This window comes from Lepidochelys olivacea, assembly GCF_965140295.1.
Source record: "Lepidochelys olivacea isolate rLepOli2 genome assembly, chromosome: 6".
NCBI lineage: Eukaryota > Metazoa > Chordata > Testudines > Cheloniidae > Lepidochelys > Lepidochelys olivacea.
This window is the reverse complement of record NC_140416.1, coordinates 107,107,930-107,129,256: the sequence shown is the minus strand read 5'-3', so window position 1 is coordinate 107,129,256 and position 21,327 is coordinate 107,107,930. Positions and strand designations below refer to the sequence as shown.

Below are 21,327 nucleotides of genomic sequence, written 5' to 3'. Positions count from 1 at the left end.
TTTCTATACATGGGGAGAGGCAGACGCTACCAAGGGGATAGATATTTCAGTTCATATAGGCACAAGGTCCACTAACAAAATCCAGGATCTTGTTTACCTCTGGGAGCTGGACCTTCTAGCTTTTATCTGCTCTGGACACTGGCCACAAGTTGCAATGAGCTGAACAGTCTTCCTCTTTCCTAATATTAAACTTTCATATCCTATTTCTTTCAGCCCAAATGTGCTTCCATGATGCGAGCCCACCAGATCTGTTGCCAGAAAAATTATTTCCTCATCTCAAAAAGAGGCAACTGGTCAGACTCGCAGCATCATAAAACCATAACTTCTATGCTGCAACTAAAGGGAAGGAGGCCAGGGCAGCTAACAGAAGCAAGAAGTTTTTGAAAAGCTTGGGAGAGTTTAATGGGCAGAGGAACAGAGGACATGCAAGAACTATTCCACTAGCATTACCTCCCCTGCCCCAGCTAATGGAAAGGTTGAGGACCTAAAGAGGAGGAGGGGCTGGCCCCCATCTTGCCACTATTTGCTCTTAAATCTTCCTCACCCCTTCTGAATTTTGTTATATTCCCTGCCATTCCTCATTGATTGAGGGGGAGAGGGAAGCATTGATATGGGAACTAAAGTCTTCCCACTATTCAGTGATGAGTGTAATGCATAAACTGTGGTAATAAATGCTGTATAAATATTAACTAATAATCATTATACATGATACTAACTTTTCAGTCCAAACATAGTCAACCTAAATGTCTTATATAACTATTAGAAAAACAGAGCTGCTTTTTTTTAAAAATTATTATTAAACTTTGCAGTTTCTTCATTTATTTATTTTAAACCTGTCATCCTGGCAACATATTGTGCAATGTGAAATAAGAAGCAATCTTATGCAGAGAATCACAGCTATTGGACATTGATTGGGCCTATTAGGTCATGCAGTCTATTGCCTTGGAGGTGCAAGGTAGTTCTCTACAGTATTTTCTTCAGTAAATCATTCTAGCACTGAGATTTTCCTTTGTAAACAAGCAGATCTTGTGTTTAGGACTTCTTTTTGATATTCTGTAATTTAATCTATCATAGATAAACTTGTCCACATACACTTTAGACCTAAACAATTACTCTCCCTCACTGGCGTTTATACCCTTTAAATATTAGTAGATGGTTATCATATTCCCTTCTTAGTTATAACTCTGCCAAACTATATAAAAAGTTATACATTTTGAAGAAATGTATCCCTCTAGCCCCTATTCAATTTTTAAATTCTTAATGGTTTGATTTTTATGGTATACAACAGGTAACTCACCTTCCCAATATTTCCAGTAATTCTGCTATGCCATTATGATGTTCTGTTTCATAAATAAACCTAAACAAATGAAATACAGTTTTAGTCAGTCAGTATTGACTATATATAGACCTATCTCCAAGACATGACTTCGTATCTATCTGATGTTTCATGTAGCATCAGAAAAATGTGAAGTGGAAAATTAGTACTTCAGACAGTGTACTACCATTTATATTCAGCAGGCTGAAAAATCCATTTTTTAGAATATAGTATGTACAAGTCAGGAATAGATTTGATTGTTTTGGATAATTAAATCTTTAGAGTTGCTTCTTTTGCTGTGCTTACAAAATGATCTATTAATAGCAATAATTAGCCACGTTGAATGCTTTTATTTTAAAAATTTACACGGTCCTAGGACTACAAGATATTCATGTTGGTTTTGCTTCCTTGCAACATCCGTTCTGTAGCAGAACTGCATACCTGGCACAGTAATGCTGTCAATGGCATATCCATCTGTACTGAACTGGCACAGTAAGTTACTGTTCTCTAACCACCTACACTGAAGAGAAAAAACGAGCAAACATCCTTGTGCTTTTCCAGTTGTCACATTTTATGCAGGGGTAATGATCAAAAACTGAATGCAGTCAAATTATATTTTAAAATTAAGACAATACTGAGTGTGTAGCATAATGCTATAATTTATTCTCCCATTTGTAAGGCAAACGTGTGTGAGGTGTTCCAATAATTCCCAGATATTGATCTAAAAGATTTGTTTTGCACTATACATTTGTTTCCAAGATGATCAGTAATAAACAGGACAAGTCAAGCCTCCACATTATGTTTTCTCTTTTGGTGGAAAGGCACAATTTGTTGGGTTTTTTGGAAGTTTTCCAAAACTCTAAAGTTCCACGTTTGTCCAATTTATACTTCAGATAGGTTTTGAAAACACTTGTTACAAAATTTCATCAACAAAATTTAGAACAGAAAACAGTTTCCCATTTTAAAATGTTTTTATAGAATGGATTCAAAACAGTTTGCTTTGAGTATTATTTTCCCCAGAAAAAGTAACTCAGTTCAGATAAGAAAATTTTCAGCAAAAACTGAAATTGGTAGGAAAATCCTTTTTATTTGATAACATTAATTTCATTTAATTGTTAAACACCAAAATAAAGAAAATATTTAAAGTAATAAATACACAAGGAAAAACTTTAAAATCCATATCCCAATTCCAGACAGCCACATAATTTTTACTTATGATTCGAGGAAGCAAGAAAAGAAACTCTGCTTAAACCTGGCCTGGGAGTTACACTGAGAACCTGCAGAATCACACCAAATATGAGCAAAGTAAATGTTTTAGAGAGGCGTACATTACATTAAAAAAGTACATGTAACTATTTTTTCAGTTAAGTTCAAGGCTTAAGCAGTTGAAGGAACTTGTTTGTAAACTTATTTTTCTCCTTAGAATTTTATGCCCAGAAGTACTATACAAAATTTCTATCCAGATTTGTTGAGATGCATAAAGACTTTAGTTTCTATGTCCTTGAGAATTCAGTTGGTAGATAAAGGCTTCTTCTTTATACTTTGAGAAGGGTGCTCTCTATACTATAATCTAGATTTCACTGCAGCATTCCTCATGTAAATTTCAGAACAGAAGCAGAAAAGTGAAAAAAGTGTCCATCCATTGTTTATACAAACTACTAAAAGGTGAATGGGTAGAATATTTGTCACCCATTCAAAAGATGTACTAGAAATGACTAGATTTGAAATCTTGGCTTCCATTACATAAAAACACTGCCAATGCAGAAAAAAATGGCAGAATAAACCTCCAATCGGATACATTTCAGATATATTGTTTCATGAAATTGTGCATTCCAGCATTAACTTAATCAAAACCCTCTATTGATTAAATAAATTGTAAGCAAATATGCACTCCCTTTCTGTCTTTTCTTGAAATCATTTTCCCTGAAACAAAACATAACAGTACTTCATCTAAGAAAGAGTGGGGTTCAGTGTATTCAGGACCAAGAACCACTGCATGAAGACAGAGCAGATGGGGCTTATTCACTATTTTTAGGCAGTTCCTCAGTTCCTTTTTCTAAAAGCATTTTCTAGAGATAAGATCCCTCTACACCTGAACTGGCAAAAAGCTGTTGTGCAGTTGGCACCATTCTCTCCAAGGGGCCACATGTTCGCTTTTAGGAGGAAAAGTGTACAAGGGACAGAGACAAGAAAATGTGCTATATACAAGTAACACTGCTTTACAGCATACTGGATCTACAGAAAAACGAGATGCATCAAACAAAGGGCATGGCTTCAAAAGCTGAAGTCTGTGGAACCCGTACCGAGACCCTATTGTGCAGCAAACTGATTACTTGCAAATTACTAGGGATGAGTCCATATTTGAGTATATCTCAATCATATCCTGTCTAACATGAAGCCCATATATGCCAGTTGTTTGCCGCTACATGCTTGGAAATCCACTTAACACTTTAATATCATGTCACACTGAGGTGCTGATATAGGTCAACTATAAATTTGGAAACAGTCATGAACTGTGTTTCCCGTGAAAAATTTCAAGGTATATAAGTTTAGTTTTTCCCTTCCCTCCTTAAAATTCCTTCCAAATTTCTAAAGCCTTTTCCAACTTTGCTTTTTCAGAATGTTCTACATGGTACATTACTGCAGTAGCAATTTTGTATGGAGCAACTTACTAACAAGCCAGATTTTGTTACCCTTATCCACAAGCAGAGCTCTGCAAGTATCTATTTCAACAGGGTTTCATGGTAGTAAGTTTCTACTCAACAAGAGCAAGGGAGGCAGAAACTAGCTCTGTTTTTGCAGTGGGTTGCTATTGCTGCACTCAGAACTGCAACCCCACTGATTTTAAGAGTGTGTCTACACTAATTAAAAAACATGGCTAGCTTGTCCAGCTCACTCAGGCTCGCAGGGCTTGGACTAAGAGGTTGTTTAATTGAGATGTAGATGTTTGGGCTTGGGCTGGAGCCCAGGCTCTAAGACCCTGAAAGGTGGGAGGGTCCTACAGCTTGGGTTGCAGCCCAAGCCCGAATATCTACACCACAAATGAACAGCCCCTTCACCCGAGGCAGCTGGCACAGGGCAGTTGCAGGTTTTTAATTGCAATGTAGACATACCCTAAATGCCTTACTCTGACCTTCTGAATTTACATCTGTGTTTATTGAACTGGGGTGCGTACGTGTGCATGCGTGCAAAGTTTGGGCAAAGTAACAATAACTATTAGCGGGGATCACTATCTATTTACTCTAGTGGTTGCTGCCACAGATAATATAAACATTTTGATAAAGTGTTTAGGGAGTCATTATTTTTATTCTAAGCCAAATATGCTGGAGGCAAAAATCCAAATAAGTAATGTGTTCCGTTTCCTAAAAATACTCTCTGGATTCTAGAGAAACAGAAACATTATTGAAAATAATACTGATATAATATTTAGCTGACAAGGTCTAATGTTTATTTAGCTGAAATCTAGCATACAAACAGTTCACTATAATGGACTCAATTTTTAGTAGTATTTTTTAGGTTACTCCTCACCATTCCCTTAAACTTGTGAATTTATAAACATTGATTTATCTAAAGTCAAGATAGGAAGGAAACTCAGGTAACAGTGCAATAATACAAATAGGCATAATATCAATTAAAGAGTAATTGCGTTCCTGCAACATACACTGGGGCAGAACATTTCAAAATAGCTCAGCCTCAGTTCAACAACCTTCCAGTTGGAGCTGAGTTTGCGCCAATCAGGAAGTCTGAGAACTTAAAACTATCCAGTTACGAATACTGGATATATGATTCTATATGCAAAAAAAAATTAATAACCCTGATTCACAACCAAAGTGGTGGAAGCAAAGACATTACTATTATTATTTCTTGCAAGAGCAAATACACTTTCAGCAACAGTACCATTGTGGTGCTTTGACACCGATTATCAGGACTACCCCTAATTTGACATCTTTTGCTTATGCAACCTCAAACTGTACTTGCTTCCCTCAGAAATGGAACTTGCCCTTTGAAGTGAGTTCCTGCACATGTATTTTCTTCACTTGTGTTGCCACATCTGTCCCCAGGATATATATGTATTATGAAAAACTGAAACAAATGTATCTCTGCTCTATGATATTACGAACAACAAACAATCATAATATGCACTGCACTCGGTAACATGGCGCTATCATTCAAGCAACTCATCCCTGATAAAGCACTGTATAAAAAGTCAAGTTGACACAAAACTGATCTAAATGCAGAATCTCAAATGTACCCAAACTGCAGCTATAAAATTTATCCCATGCTATACTTCCCCTGATTTGGATCCCACTGAGAATTGCTTAATTAAACAGATGCCAATATTATTAGACACAAACATGTTTACATGGAATAAAATAATGAAGATTTTGCTAATAAGGGACCAAAAAGTCTAAATTACTATATCTAATCATATGTACCAAAATACAGAGCTGTGACATACCTATAAAATATATTATTAATTTGTTTCCTGATGTAAGCTCTTAGGCCTAAGAATTTCCCATATATTCTGTGAAGAGTAGTTTTAAGAAAATCTCTTTCCCGAGGATCTTCACTGTCAAAGAGTTCTAAAAGCTGTGGAAAAAGAAAGATACATTTTACTCAAATCTAATGCATTTTAAATCAATTTGGATTTAAAGCTTGAAGATATATTCATTTTTACCTCACCTGCAATACAAACTTCTGATCAATATATTTCTTAGCTACATTAGGTTGGAAATCTGGAGATTCTAAAAATCTTAAGAAAAATTCATAAACAAGCTGAAAAAAATCCACAAAGAAATAACATTAGTTTTTTTGATACAATATTATATTTTTGTAAGCAGTACAATTACAACTCAATTCTGACACTGTTCAAAAAGAAACTTCCTAGTTTAAGATCGTGTTATACATTATTTTTATATCACTTTACAGCGAGAGTAATACTACAATTTGGTGCAGGGAATGTATGTCATCAGGCGCTGTATTTTCTTACAGTGCTACATTCTTTAAACTGCAAAGAATTCCCAAATACTACATTCCTGAATTAATTTTACTTCATACCAATAGATACTAACATTCATGGTGTTCAGTAATACATATTTTGAAAAATCTTTTACTTTGCGCTCACATTTTTCAAACATCTAAAGCTAGAACCTTGCCATAGATAAATAAAAAAAATAAAGTTTGAATAGTAACAATAATCAACTAAGGCTCACTTTAATCTTTATTATTTAATTTAAAATCATATGTTTGTACTGAAACAAGCAACACACTTTTGACCTCTAAAACCACAAAGATTGATTTTCAATGTAATTTTCTTTTCAGTTGTTTACGTATTAACATCTTTTGAAAGATTAAAACTAATAATTTCAAATTACACAATGTAATTTCAAAGACTGTCCAGCTCTTAAAATTAACTAAATGTATTTTTGACTGCAAAAGAGAATTTACACTAGTGCGTTTAACACACAGTAGGAAGACACATTGTGTAATACTATTTTGCAATAATTTAGTTACTATTTAGTCAAATAAAGCAAGGAGATTGCTAATTACCTGTAGGTGAGGCCAGGCAGCTTCTAGAGTTGGTTCATCTTCCTCTGGATCAAATTCTGCCCCCGTTGGATTAGAAGATGGTGGTAATGTTCGAAACATGTTAACTGCAAACTAAAATCACATGCATCTTTAAGAACTCTAAAACAATGGAATTATTTAAAGATGCTTACTGAGATGAGGATTCTTTATAAAACAAGTATTTTAACTAATATCACAAACATTTATCATTTAAAAACTGGTATTTAATACAACAAATGCTTAACAAAAATGATTAGCTATTCAATTAAAACTTCTCTGTAGATTATAGCTCACAGAACATTTTCAAGTCGTATTTCAAGTCTAAACATGCAGAGAGAATTCTGTTACCACTGATATATTTGAGAGCTAATGATGTTAGAGAACGTTTTACAGAGAAAGCGTTTACAAAGAACTATAAAATTAGAAGCCAGAACAATGGAGACTAAATAAATGTTCAATCATATATGCCCTGTTCCAAGAAAAATGTCCCCACTTGTTATGACAGAAAACTACCATACTATGATTAAAACGTTTACATATCTATAAATTCAAATATCCATTTCTCACAATTAGTTACATTCTGTCACCTTCCTGTTTACTATCAATCACTGGCAAATATTCTAAAAAAATATTCTTGCCCTGAACAATTTTCAAAAGATTAGAAAGACATGAGATTCTGAATTGGTCTTGCATATTCTAACCTAAAATTTTACCTGTTCCCCCAGCTAGATTAGTAAGAATTTTAACTCAAACTCATTGTACAATTAATGGAATACAAAGTAGCAGCGTTTACTTAAGTTTCTGTAGCGAGTAAATGCCAATTTACAATGGAGAGACATCATACACTCACCAAAAATTAATGCGTTAACTTGTGGAAACTGCACAATCAGTTCATTCCTTCCACATAAGAAAGAAAAGGAAAAAGGACTCCTCCATCTCAAATGTGATCAGCCCAGGTTTTAGTGTGGACCCAACATGTTACATGGTAATCATTTGAAGTTATAACTGTCAAGATACAGCCAGTAGCACCAGAAAGGCTGTGTCCAGACTGATTTAAAGTCTGACTGTGAAGGACACATCAGAAAGAGGTCACATGCTGTTTCAGTTTGGCTGCCACCACATTCTCAACTGAACTTGCTCAGAAAAAGTTGGAAAAATTAAGGAAATTGGCAAGACTGCTGACATCTAGTCTGTTTCTTCAAAAGTTGTCAAACTAATTTTTCAGGTGGCTCATAGACTGCCTTCTCGATTAAATGGATTATTTCTCTTGTTATGGGGAGCTAGTGGTCTCTGCTAATCTGTGTTAGCCAAGAATGGCATGGGTTTGCTTTACAGATAGTATTCTATACATGTTTCAAAACATCCAAGGTTTTGGTTTGTGACTGGTCCAACCTACTCGAGGCAGATGGGCTGTGTGGCTTTCTTGGCTCTGTTTCTGTTTCCATTTCCTTGATTTCAGCAAGGCCGCATCTGTTTGATTTTATCAAAAGAGACAGTTACCTTTTCTGTAACTGGTGTTCTTCTAGATGTGTTGCTCATGCCCATTCCATATTAGGCGTGTGCTCTAGCCACATGCACCAGTGCCGCAAGTTTTTCCCTCAGCAGTATCCGTAGGGCACCAGCTCTGGCGCCCCCTAAGGTGCTCAGTATAAGGGGCACTGCCGGCTCCCGCCACCCTCAGTTCCTTCTTGCCGGAAATGCCAACAGTGGGGAAGGAGGGCAGGTCCTGGAATGGACATAAGCAACACATCTCAAAGAACACCAGTTACGGAAAAGGTAGCTGTCTTTTTTAACTGTCTTTGAGTGCTTGCTCATGTCCTTTCCATATTAGGTGACTCCAAAGCAGTATCCCTGGAGGTGGGAATGAGTTCACTGACGTATAGATTGCTACACAGCTCTGCCGAGTCCAGCGTTGTCCCTGGCCTGCTGTGTGATGGCATAATGAGCCATAAACGTGTGGACAGAGGACCATGTTGTGGCTCTACAGATATCCTGGATAGGGTTGTGTGACAGAAGGCCGCTGAAAACACCTGAGCTCTCATCGAGTGGGCTCTGACAATCAGTGGTGGTGGAACCCCTGCCAGGTCATAACTGGTCATTATGCACGAGGTAATCCAATTGGAAATCCTGTGTGAGGACACCAGATGACGCTTCATCCTATCCGCTGTAGCGATGAAGAGGTAAGTCAATTTACGGAAAGGCTTGGTATGTTCTAAGTAAAAAGCCAAAGCCCTCCAGACATCCAGGGCATGAAGACACCTCTCTTCACTGATCTTGTGCAGTTTGGGACAAAACACTGGGAGGAAGATGTCCTGGTTCATATAGAAGATGGAGACCACCTTTGACAGGAAGGCCAGGCAGGGCTGCAACTGAACCTTATCTTTGTAGAAGACCGTGTATGGCGTTTCTGAGGTCAAGGCCTTAATTTCTGAGACCCGTCTTGCTGATGTCACCGCCACCAGGAATACAACCTTCCTTGACGGATGGGAAAGGGAGCAGGACCCCAGCAGTTCAAAGGGTGGAGGACCAAGTTAAGATCACACTGTGGAACAGGAGCCCGTACCTGCAGGAAGAGTCTCTCCAGCCCTCTCAAGAATCTGACCATCAAGTCATGAGAACACAGTCTGTCCTTGGATCGGTGGGTGAAAAGTGGAGATGGCCGCGAGATGCATTCTAATGGAAGAGTGTGCTAGACTCTGGTTCCTTAAATGGAACAGATAGTCCAGGACAGCCTGTATGGAGGAACGCGATGGAGAGATGCCCCATTCAGACACCCAGTGGGAAAACCTTGTGCACTTGGCCAGGGTAAGTCAGTCTAGTTGAGGGCTTCCTACTTTTCAGGAGGACCTGTTGGACTTCTTTGAACAAGTCCACTCTTCTGGGTTCAGCCACGCAGCATCCATACCAAATGGCAGAGGGACCCGAGGTTGGGGTGTAAGAGCCGACCGTAGTCCAGCGACAGCAGGTCCAGTTGGTTGGGCAGGGGCCAAGGAGGAGCCGTTGACAGGCTCATGAGCGTGCCGAACCAATGCTGGTGAGTCCACGACAGAGCAATCATAAAAACCTATGCCTGGTCTCTCTTGATCTTTTCCAGGGCCCTGCTGATGAGTGGAATTGGAGGGAATGAGTACATCAGGCTCCCTGACCATGACAGGAGGAAAGCATCAGAGAGGGAGTCTTTTTGTTCAGACCCTGTCAAGAACAAAACCAGTGGCACTTCCTGTTCTGTCTGGTAGCGAACAGGTCCACCTGGGGAGTGCCCCACCTTTGGAAGATCATGCAGGCTACCTCTGTATGCAGCGACCACTCATGGTGAGAAGAGAAGTCTCTGCTGAGCTGGTCTGCCAGCTTATTCCTGATGCCCAGGAAGGTGACAAGCTTCCAGATGCATTTTGTGGCTGATGGAGAAGTCTCAGAGTGCCAACAAGAGTAATCCCCCTTGCCTGTTGATGTAGAACATCGAGGCTGTGTTGTCCGTCAGGACTCGTACCACCTTGCCCAACAGGTGGGCCAAGAAGACTCTGCACGCCAGCTGGACTGCTCGGAGCTCTTTGACGTTTATGTGTAACTGCACTTCCTCCAGAGACCACCTCCCCTGTGTCTGGAGGTTGCCGAGATGTGCCCCCCAGCCAAGATCAGAGGCATCCGACACCAACTCAATGGAGTGAGGAGGTTGGTCGAATGGAACCCCTTTCAGGACTGTCCCGCAGTCGGTCCAGTAAGTATCGCCTGGGGAATGGTAACGATCTTTTCCAGGGGGTCTCAGGACTGGGAATAGATCGTCACCAGTCATTGTTGCAGGGGCCGCATCTGGAGCCTGGCACAGAGGACCACAGAAGTGCACACTGCCATGTGACCCAGCAGGCAGACAGACAGACCCTGGCTGTAGTCAAAGGGAATGCGGAGACTTCTGCAATGAGGTTCGTCGATGCATGGAACCTTTCCAGCAGCAGGAACGCTCTGGCGCAGGCAGAGTCAAGGAATGATCTGATTAACTCTATCCCCTGCACTGGCACTAATGTCGACATTTTGTCATTCACCAGTAGGCCCACAGAGCGGCACGTGGCTTGAAACACCGCGACATCCCTTCGGACTTGAGGCCTGGAGCAGCCCTTAACGAGCCAGTCGTCGACGATGGGTAGATCTGGATAAGCCGGCACCTGAGGTAAGGCGCCACCACTGACATGCACTTAGTAAACACCCTCGGTGGCGTCGCCAGGCCGAAAACTAAACTGGTAGTGGTGGGGCCCCACCATAAACCGGAGGACTGTGTCCTCGAAAGATCACTATATGGAAGTATGTGTCCTTCAAGTCGAGGGCGGCATACCAGTCTTCCGAATCTAGGGAGGGGATAATAGAAGCCAGAGAGGCCATGCGGAACTTTAGCTTCTGTAGGTACCTGTTGAGGTCTTGCAGATCCAGGATGGGTCCTAGAGCGCCTTTGGCCTTTCGGATTAAAAAGTATCAGGAATGGAACCACTTTTTCCTGTACTCAAGAGGAACTTCTTCCACCGCACCCAGCTGTAATAACCCCATTACCTCATGCACGAGGAGACTCTTCTGAGAGGGGTCCCTGAAGAGGGATGGGGAAGGCAGGTGGGAAGGGGGGGTAGAAAGGAACTGGAGGGTATAACCCCGTTCCACTGTGCTGAAGACCCAGCGGTCCACGCCGGGAGGAAAGGGGAAAGGCGGTTGAACAACACTGGGAAAGATTGATCCAGTGAATAGTCTGGTAGGTCGCCCTCGGGCGCACCCTCAAAACAACTGTTTGGCCCCCTGCTTATTGTGGGTCGAGCCCAACTGGGCTGAGGGGGATGGCTCGGGCGGCGCGTGTAACCCTTGGCTTGTTTATGGGGCTCGTCCTGCCGAGGCAGGCTCCCCTGACCCTAAGACTGCTGTGGTTTGAACTGCTTACGCGCCGGAGCTGAGACGTAGAGAACCAGGGTTTTCAAGGTGGTGCAGGAGTCCTTGAGGCCACGCAACTTGCTGTCTGTTTGTTCTGCAAACAGGGCCCCGCCGTCGAAGGGCAAGTCCCGCAATAACTTCTGGGCGTCGGTGGACAACCCAGAAAGAAGCAGCCAAGAGACTCACCACATGGAGATAGCGGAAGCCATGATACAGGAAGCAGCATCAGCAGCATCCAACGCCACCTGTATTGGAGGCAAGAATACAGACACTGCATGCCCAGCTAGCTCGGGCATAAACAGCAGTGGGGAGACACAGCTGAGTAGAGCAGAGTGCCCTATCTGCCTGAACTCCCAGAGTATATACCCTACCCAGCTCTCTACATGTCCAAAAAGTGCCTCCCATATCTACTCTGCTATTTTTTAGCAGTGCAGTGTCCCACAGCCTCCTGTACGCTGAAGCCTTTCCCTACCAGAGGGAAAGACTCTGGCAAAGGGGAAGCAGTGGGGAGAAGTGCTGGCAGTTCTGGCAGGGGGGAGGGAGCAGGACATTGCACTGCTAAAAATAGCAGTGCAGATGCGAGAGGCACTGCTTGGGCACACAGACAGTCTTGTAGGGTTCAAGCCCTGGGGGTTCAGACATATAAGGTACTCTACTCGCCTAAGACATATCTCACCGTTTATACACTGCTATTTATATCCATGCTAGCTAGGCATGCAGTGTCTGTAGTCTGGCTGTAAATGTAGACATAGCCCTAGTAGCTTAAACAGAAGATGCGGAACCGCCCACCCACACAGTGGAGGTTCCCCTTCACTACATATATTGGAGATTAAAGTTAGTCATGCGTATCCATGTATATGATGCCAGCAGCAGTTAAACTCTTTTGGCTACTAATAAAGCCATCTAGTTGTAAAGCAACTAATCCAATTTCTATATATTCTATTTAAAAGAGGACACAACATTTTTAGTGGAAATATCTACATGTTCATTAACATTAGAATTATTCTTATCTTCTTACATCTCTGCAGCATGAAGGAATTATCTAGGGCTGTCGATTAATTGCAATTAACCTCACGTGATTAAATCAAAAAATTAATCTCTATTAAAAAATTAATCACAATCACAGTTTTAAGTGCACTGTTAAACAATAGATTACCCACTGAAATTTATCTATTTTGGGATGTTTTTCTACATTTTCCAATATATTGATTTCCATTACAACACAATAAAAAGTGTACATTGCTCACTTTATTATTTTTAATACAAATATTTGCACTGTAAAAATGATAAACAAAAGAAACAGTATTTTTCAATTCACCTCATACAAGTACCATATTACAATCTCTCTATTGTGAAAGTGCAATTTACAAATGTAGCTTTTCTTTGTTACATAATTGCACTCAAAAACAATGTAAAACTTTGGAGCCTACAAGTCGACTCAACCCTACTTTTTATTCAGCCAATCGCTAAGACAATCAAATTTCTTTACATTTACAGGAGATAATGCTGCCAGCTTCTTATTTACAATGTCATCTGAAAGCGAGAACAGGAGTTCGCATGGCACTGTTGTAGCCGGCATTTCAAGATATTTACGTGCCAGATATGCTAAACATTCATAAGCCCCTTCATGCTTCGGCCACCATCCCAGAGGACATGCTTCCATGCGGATGATGCTAGTTAAAAAAATAATGCGCTATTAAATTTTGACTGAACTTCTTGAGGAAGAAATAGTATGTCTCCTGCTCTGTTTTACCTGCATTCTGCCATATATTTCATATTATAGCAGTTTCGGATGAAGACCCAGCACATGTTCATTTTAAGAACACTTTCACTGCAGATTTGACAAAAAGCAAGGAATGTGAGATTTCTAAAGATAGCTACAGCCACTTGACCCAAGGATTAAGAATTTGAAGTGCCTTCCAAAATCTGAGAGAGATGAGGTGTGGAGCATGCTTTCTGAAGTTTTAAAAGAGCAACACACTGATGCGGAAACTAGAGAACCCGAACCATCAAAAAAGAAAATTAACCTTCTGTTGGTGGCATCTAACTCAAATGATGAAAGTGAACATGCATCAGTCTGCACTGCTTTGGATCATTATCAAGAAGAACCCGTCATCACCATGGAAGCATGTCTTCTGGAATGGTGGTTGAAGATGAAGGGACATATGAATCTTTAGCGCATCTGGCATGTAAATATCTTGAAATACCAGCTAAAACAGTTCCATGTGAACATCTGTTCTCACTTTCAGGTGACACTGTAAACAAGAAACGGGCAGCATTATCACCTGCAAATGTAAACAAACTTGTTTGTCTGAGTGACTAGCTGAACAAAAAGAAAAGGAGTACTTGTGGCACCTTAGAGACTAACCAATTTATTTGAGCATAAGCTTTCGTGAGCTACAGCTCACTTCCACGGATGCATACTGTGGAAAGTATAGAAGATCTTTTATACACACAAAGCATGAAAAAATACCTTCCCCCACCCCACTTTCCTGCTGGCAATAGCTTATCTAAAGTGACCACTCTCCTTACAATGTGTACGATAATCAAGGTGGGCCATTTCCAGCACAAATCCAGGGTTTAACAAGAACGTCGGGGGGGTGGGGGGGTTAGGAAAAAACAAGGGGAAATAGGTTACCTTGCATAATGACTTAGCCACTCCCAGTCTCTATTCAAGCCTAAGTTAATTGTATCCAATTTGCAAATGAATTCCAATTCAACAGTTTCTCGCTAGAGTCTGGATTTGAAGTTTTTTTGTTGAAGAATTGCAACTTTCATGTCTGTAATCGCGTGACCAGAGAGATTGAAGTGTTCTCCGACTGGTTTATGAATGTTATAATTCTTGACATCTGATTTGTGTCCATTTATTCTTTTACGTAGACACTGTCCAGTTTGACCAATGTACATGGCAGAGGGGCATTGCTGGCACATGATGGCATATATCACATTGGTGGATGTGCAGGTGAACGAGCCTCTGATAGCGTGGCTGATGTTATTAGGCCCTGTGATGGTGTCCCCTGAATAGATATGTGGGCACAGTTGGCAACGGGCTTTGTTGCAAGGATAGGTTCCTGGGTTAGTGGTTCTGTTGTGTGGTATGTGGTTGCTGGTGAGTATTCGCTTCAGGTTGGGGGGCTGTCTGTAGGCAAGGACTGGCCTGTCTCCCAGGATTTGTGAGCGTGTTGGGTCATCCTTCAGGATAGGTTGTAGATCCTTAATAATGCGTTGGAGGGGTTTTAGTTGAGGGCTCAAGGTGACGGCTAGTGGTGTTCTGTTATTTTCTTTGTTAGGCCTGTCTTGTAGTAGGAGACTTCTGGGAACTCTTCTGGCTCTATCAATCTGTTTCTTCACTTCCGCAGGTGGGTACTGTAGTTGTAAGAATGCTTGATAGAGATCTTGTAGGTGTTTGTCTCTGTCTGAGGGGTTGGAGCAAATGAGGTTGTATCGCAGAGCTTGGCTGTAGACGATGGATCGTGTGGTGTGGTCAGGCTGAAAGCTGGAGGCATGTAGGTAGGAATAGCGGTCAGTAGGTTTCCGGTATAGGGTGGTGTTTATGTGACCATCGTTTATTAGCACTGTAGTTTCCAGGAAGTGGATCTCTTCTGTGGACTGGACCAGGCTGAGGTTGATGGTGGGATGGAAATTGTTGAAATCATGGTGGAATTCCTCAAGGGCTTCTTTTCCATGGGTCCAGATGATGAAGATGTCATCAATATAGCGCAAGTAGAGTAGGGGCATTAGGGGATGAGAGCTGAGGAAGCGTTGTTCTAAGTCAGCCATAAAAATGTTGGCATACTGTGGGGCCATGCGGGTACCCATAGCAGTGCCGCTGATCTGAAGGTATACATTGTCCCCAAATGTAAAATAGTTATGGGTAAGGACAAAGTCACAAAGTTCAGCCACCAGGTTAGCCGTGACATTATCGGGGACAGCGTTCTTGACGGCTTGTAGTCCATCTTTGTGTGGAATGTTGGTGTAGAGGGCTTCTACACCCATAGTGGCCAGGATGGTGTTATCAGGAAGATCACTGATGGATTGTAGTTTCCTCAGGAAGTCAGTGGTGTCTCGAAGGTAGCTGGGAGTGCTGGTAGCGTAGGGCCTGAGGAGGGAGTCTACATAGCCAGACAATCCTGCTGTCAGGGTGCCAATGCCTGAGATAATGGGGCGCCCAGGATTTCCAGGTTTATGGATCTTGGGTAGCAGATAGAATATCCCAGGTCGAGGTTCCAGTGGTGTGTCTGTGCGGATTTGATCTTGTGCTTTTTCAGGGAGTTTCTTGACCAAATGCTCTAGTTTCTTTTGGTAACTCTCAGTGGGATCAGAGGGTAATGGCTTGTAGAAAGTGGTGTTGGAGAGCTGCCGAGCAGCCTCTTGTTCACATTCCAACCTATTCATGATGACAACAGCACCTCCTTTGTCAGCCTTTGTAAGGAGAGTGATCACTTTAGATAAGCTATTGCCAGCAGGAGAGTGGGGTGGGGGGAGGTATTTTTTCATGCTTTGTGTGTATAAAAGATCTTCTACACTTTCCACAGTATGCATCCGATGAAGTGAGCTGTAGCTCACGAAAGCTTATGCTCAAATAAATTGGTTAGTCTCTAAGGTGCCACAAGTACTCCTTTTCTTTTTGCGAATACAGACTAACATGGCTGTTACTCTGAAACCTGGCTGAACAAAAAGTAGGACGGACTGGACTCATAGGCTCTAAAGTTTTACATTGTTTTATTTTTGAATGCAGTTTTTTTTATACGTAATTCTGTATTTGTAAGTTCAACTTTCATGATACAGACTGCATTACAGTACTTGTATGAGGTGAACTGAAAAATACTATTTCTTTTGGTTTTTACAGCACAAATATTTGTAATAAAAATAAATATAAAGTGAGCACTGTACACTTTCTATTCTGTGTTGTAACTGAAATCAATATAGTTGAAAATGTAGAAAACATCCAAAAAATATTTAAACAAAATTTATTCTATTGTTTAACAGTGCAATTAGTCATGTGATTAATCACAATTCTTTTAATCGCTTGACAGCTCTAGAATTAACCCTTTGTAACCTTGAAATGTTTCACTTTTTTTTTTAAAATACTGTGCCTGAATTCTTGAAAAATCAGTATAGGTGCCTTTGATCATGAGCTATAATTTACTTATATTGTGCTATAGGTCTGACTGGTGATTTAGGCATACAAGATGATAGGTTACTGCCTTGAAGCTCTTTCATCTGTCAGTCAAAGAAAGGGGATACATGCAACACAAAGAAATACCAAACTAAAAACCCTCCAAAAAACAAAAACTCAACCCCCCATTGCCTCCCACTGCCCAAAAAAAGAGAGTTACCATTTCCATTCTTCGAGATGTGTTGCTCATGTCTATTCCACAATAGGTGTGTGTGCTCGCCACGGGCACTGCTGCCGGAAGTTTTTCCCCTAGCAGTACCCGTAGTGGGGGAGCGCCCCCCGCGACCCCTGGAGTGGCACCTGTCTGGCATGGTATGAGGGGAAGGAGGGCAGGATGTGGAATAGACAAGAGAACACATCTCAAAGAACACCAGTTACGGAAAAGGTAACTGTCTTTTCTTCTTCGAGTGATTGCTCATGTCTATTCCACAATGGGTGATTCCGAGTTATATCTGTTAGAGATGGGTAGGAGTTCACAAGTTCCCAGAATGGAGAACAGCCTTGCTGAACCTGGCGTCATCCCTGGTTTGGGGAATGATCGCATAGTACGAGGTGAATGTGTGAACCGAAGACCACATGGCAGACCTACAAAATGTCCTGGATGGGGACTCGGGCCATGAAGGCAGCCGACGAGGCCTGCACCCAAGTCAACTGTGCCCTCACAATGGATGGTAGGGGGACACCCACCAGCTCATAACAGGAACGGATGCATGAAGAGATCCAACTGGAAAGCCACTGAGTGGAAATCGGCTGGCCCCTCGCGCGCTCAGCAGAGGCGACGAACAGGTGCAAGGACTTTCTGAACAGCTTGGTCCGCTTGAGGTAGAAAGCCAGAGCCTGCCACACATTGGGCGTGTGGAGACAGTACTCCTCACTGGACGCGCGAGCCTTGGGGCAGAGGACCAGTAGAAAAACCTCCTAACCCATGTGGTAGGCGTAGACCACCTTCGGAAGGAACGCAGGGTGTGGGTGGAGCTGGACCTTGTTCTTATAGAGACCGTGTACGGTGGTTCAGAGATCACGGCCCTGAGCTCTGAGACTTGCCTGACAGACGTGATTGCAACCGCCTTCCATGAGAGCATGTGGCCAGTGGTTCAAACGGGGACCCTGTGAGACGAGCCAACACCAGGTTTAGGTCCCACCGGGACCGGGGGGGGGGGGGGGGGGGGGGTTGGTTCCTAGAATATGAAAAAACACTGTCCAAACCCCTAAGGAACTGTCCAGTCATAGCATGGGAAAATACCGTGTGCCCTTGCACCGGTGGATGAAAGACTGATATGGCTGCCACATGCACCTTGACTGACGAGGGCGCCAGGCCCTGGGCCCTCAGGTGGAGGAGGTAATCAAGGATAAGCTGGATCAGGGTGGCCACTGGGGAGACACCCTGGTCCGCCGCCCACCTGGAACACTGGGACCTATTTGCCAAATAAGCACGGCAAGTGGAGGGCCGTCTACTTTTGAGAAGGACGCACTGAACCTGTTCTGAGCACGTCCTTTCCTCTCCACCTAACCACTGGGCAGCCACGCCGTGAGGTGAAGAGCCGCTAGGTTGGGATGGAGGAGGCGGCCCTGCTCCTGAGAGAGCAGGTCCGGGCGGAGCGGCAATGGCCATGGTAGAGCAACTGCCAGGCCCATGAGAATCCCGTAACAATGCTGCCTGGGCCATGCCGGGGCAATCAGGAGGACCCGGGCCTTGTCCATCTTTATCTTCTCCAGGACCCTGCTGATTAGAGGGAACAGGGGAAAGGCGTAGAGAAGCCAGCCTGACCAGGACAGGAGAAAGACATCGGAGATAGCGCCCCTCCCCAGGCCCCCGGGAGCAGAATTGGGGACATTGCCGGTTCTGCCGAGTTGTGAATAGGTCCACCTGGGGAGTTCCCCACCTTCGGATGACCCGGTAGGCCACTTCTTGGTGGAGGGACCACTCGTGTTGCGAGGAAAAGTCCCTGCTCAAGAGATCCACCCTCTCATTCCAGGCGCCCAGTAGGTGGAAGGCCTTAAGGTGGATGTCGGGGGCTATACAGAAGTCCCACAGTCTGAGGGCTTCGTGGCAGAGGGCAGAGGATCGGGACCCACGTTACCTGCTGATATAGAACATCGAGGCCGTGTTGTCCATGATGACCCTGACTACATTGCCCTCCAGGTGCAAGCGGAAGGCCATACACGCCAGCTGCACTGCCCTGAGCTCCTTGACGTTTATATGTAGGGTCAGATCTTGGGCCGAACACAGGTCTTGGGTTTGAAAGTTGCCCACATGGGCCCCCCAACCCAAGTCCAATGCATCGGACACCAGCTCCAATGACGGGGCCCTGTCCCTGAACGGGACCCCTTGGAGCGTGTTGTTTGGGGCGGACCACCACCATAGGGAGGTGATCACAGAGTCCGGCACGGTGACGACCTTGTCCATCCTGTCCGTGGCCTTGGAGAACTTTGAGGCCAACCAGAGTTGGAGGGGCTTCATCCTGAATCTGGCGTGACAGACCACGTATGTGCACGCCGACATGTGACTCGAGCTGCAAGCAAACCCTGGTTGTTCTCACTGGGAACCTTGTGACCGAGTCAATGAGACCTTTCAGGGTCTCAAATCTGTCTGGCAGGAGAGAGGTGCTGGCCGACGCTGCATCCAAGAGTGCCCCAATAAACTCTATGCAGGAAGGGAAGAAGGAGGATCCTGGGAACTACAGGCCAGTCAGTCTCACCTCAGTCCCCGGAAAAATCATGGAGCAGGTCCTCAAGGAATCAATCCTGAAGCACTTACATGAGAGGAAAGTGATCAGGAACAGTCAGCATGGATTCACCAAGGGAAGGTCATGCATGACTAATCTAATCGCCTTCTATGATGAGATTACTGGTTCTGTGGATGAAGGGAAAGCAGTGGATGTATTGTTTCTTGACTTTAGCAAAGCTTTTGATACTGTCTCCCACAGTATTCTTTCCAGCAAGTTAAAGAAGTATGGGCTGGATGAATGCACTATAAGGTGGGTAGAAAGTTGGCTAGATTGTCGGGCTCAACGGGTAGTGATCAATGGCTCCATGTCTAGTTGGCAGCCGGTATCAAGTGGAGTGCCCAAGGGTCGGTCCTGGGGCCGGTTTTGTTCCATATCTTCATAAATGATCTGGAGGATGGTGTGGATTGCACTCTCAGCAAATTTGTGGATGATACTAAACTAGGAGGGGTGGTAGATACGCTGGAGGGCAGGGATAGGATACAGAGGGACCTAGACAAATTGGAGGATTGGGGCAAAAGAAATCTGATGAGGTTCAACAAGGATAAGTGCAGGGTCCTGCACTTAGGATGGAAGAACCCAATGCATCGCTACAGACTAGGGACCGAATGGCTAGGCAGCAGTTCTGCGGAAAAGGACGTAGGGGTGACAGTGGACAAGAAGCTGGATATGAGTCAGCAGTGTGCCCTTGTTGCCAAGAAGGCCAATGGCATTTTGGGATGTATAAGTAGGGGCATAGCCAGCAGATCGAGGGACATGATCGTTCCCCTCTATTCGACATTGGTGAGGCCTCATCTGGAGTACTGGAGGGCAACAAAAATGATTAGGGGCCTGGAACACATGAGTTATGAGGAGAGGCTGAGGGAGCTGGGATTGTTTAGCCTGCAGAAGAGAAGAATGAGGGGGGATTTGATAGCTGCTTTCAACTACCTGAAAGGGGGTTCCAAAGAGGATGGCTCTAGACTGTTCTCAATGGTAGCAGATGACAGAACGAGGAGTAATGGTCTCAAGTTGCAGTGGGGGAGGTTTAGATTGGATATTAGGAAAAACTTTTTCACTAAGAGGGTGGTGAAACACTGGAATGCGTTACCTAGGGAGGTGGTAGAATCTCCTTCCTTAGAGGTTTTTAAGGTCAGGCTTGACAAAGCCCTGGCTGGGATGATTTAACTGGGAATTGGTCCTGCTTTGAGCAGGGGGTTGGACTAGATGACCTTCTGGGGTCCCTTCCAACCCTGATATTCTATGATTCTATGACTGTGTCCAGTTTTGGGCACCACACCACAAGAAGGATGTGGAAAAATTGAAGAGAGTCCAGCGAAGGGCAACAAAAATTATTAGGGGACTGGAACACATGACTTATGAGGAGAGGCTGAGGGAACTGGGATTGTTTAGTCTGCAGAAGAGAAGAATGAGGGGGGATTTGATAGCTGCTTTCAACTACCTGAGAGGTGGTTCCAAAGAGGATGGTTCTAGACTATTCTCAGTGGTAGAAGAGGACAGGACAAGGAGTAATGGTCTTAAGTTGCAGTGGGGGAGGTTTAGGTTGGATATTAGGAAAAACTTTTTCACTAGGAGGGTGGTGAAACACTGGAATGCGTTACCTAGGGAGGTGGTAGAATCTCCTTCCTTAGAGG

The 21,327-nt window shown here is 43.3% G+C and overlaps 1 protein-coding gene across 3 annotated transcripts in view; it reads right to left on the bottom strand.

The window, feature by feature from the left end:
* Positions 1-21,327, bottom strand: part of PPP2R5C (protein phosphatase 2 regulatory subunit B'gamma) — a 326,481-nt gene that overhangs the window by 66,856 nt on the left and 238,298 nt on the right. For all 3 annotated transcript variants that reach the window (XM_084630786.1, XM_084630787.1, XM_084630788.1), the window contains 4 exons: positions 6,866-6,976; positions 5,999-6,091; positions 5,775-5,905; positions 1,298-1,357 (listed from right to left, as the gene is read on the bottom strand). In XM_084630786.1, the coding sequence (XP_084486912.1) occupies positions 1,298-1,357; positions 5,775-5,905; positions 5,999-6,091; positions 6,866-6,976 (395 nt within the window). The remainder of the gene's footprint in view (positions 1-1,297; positions 1,358-5,774; positions 5,906-5,998; positions 6,092-6,865; positions 6,977-21,327) is intronic.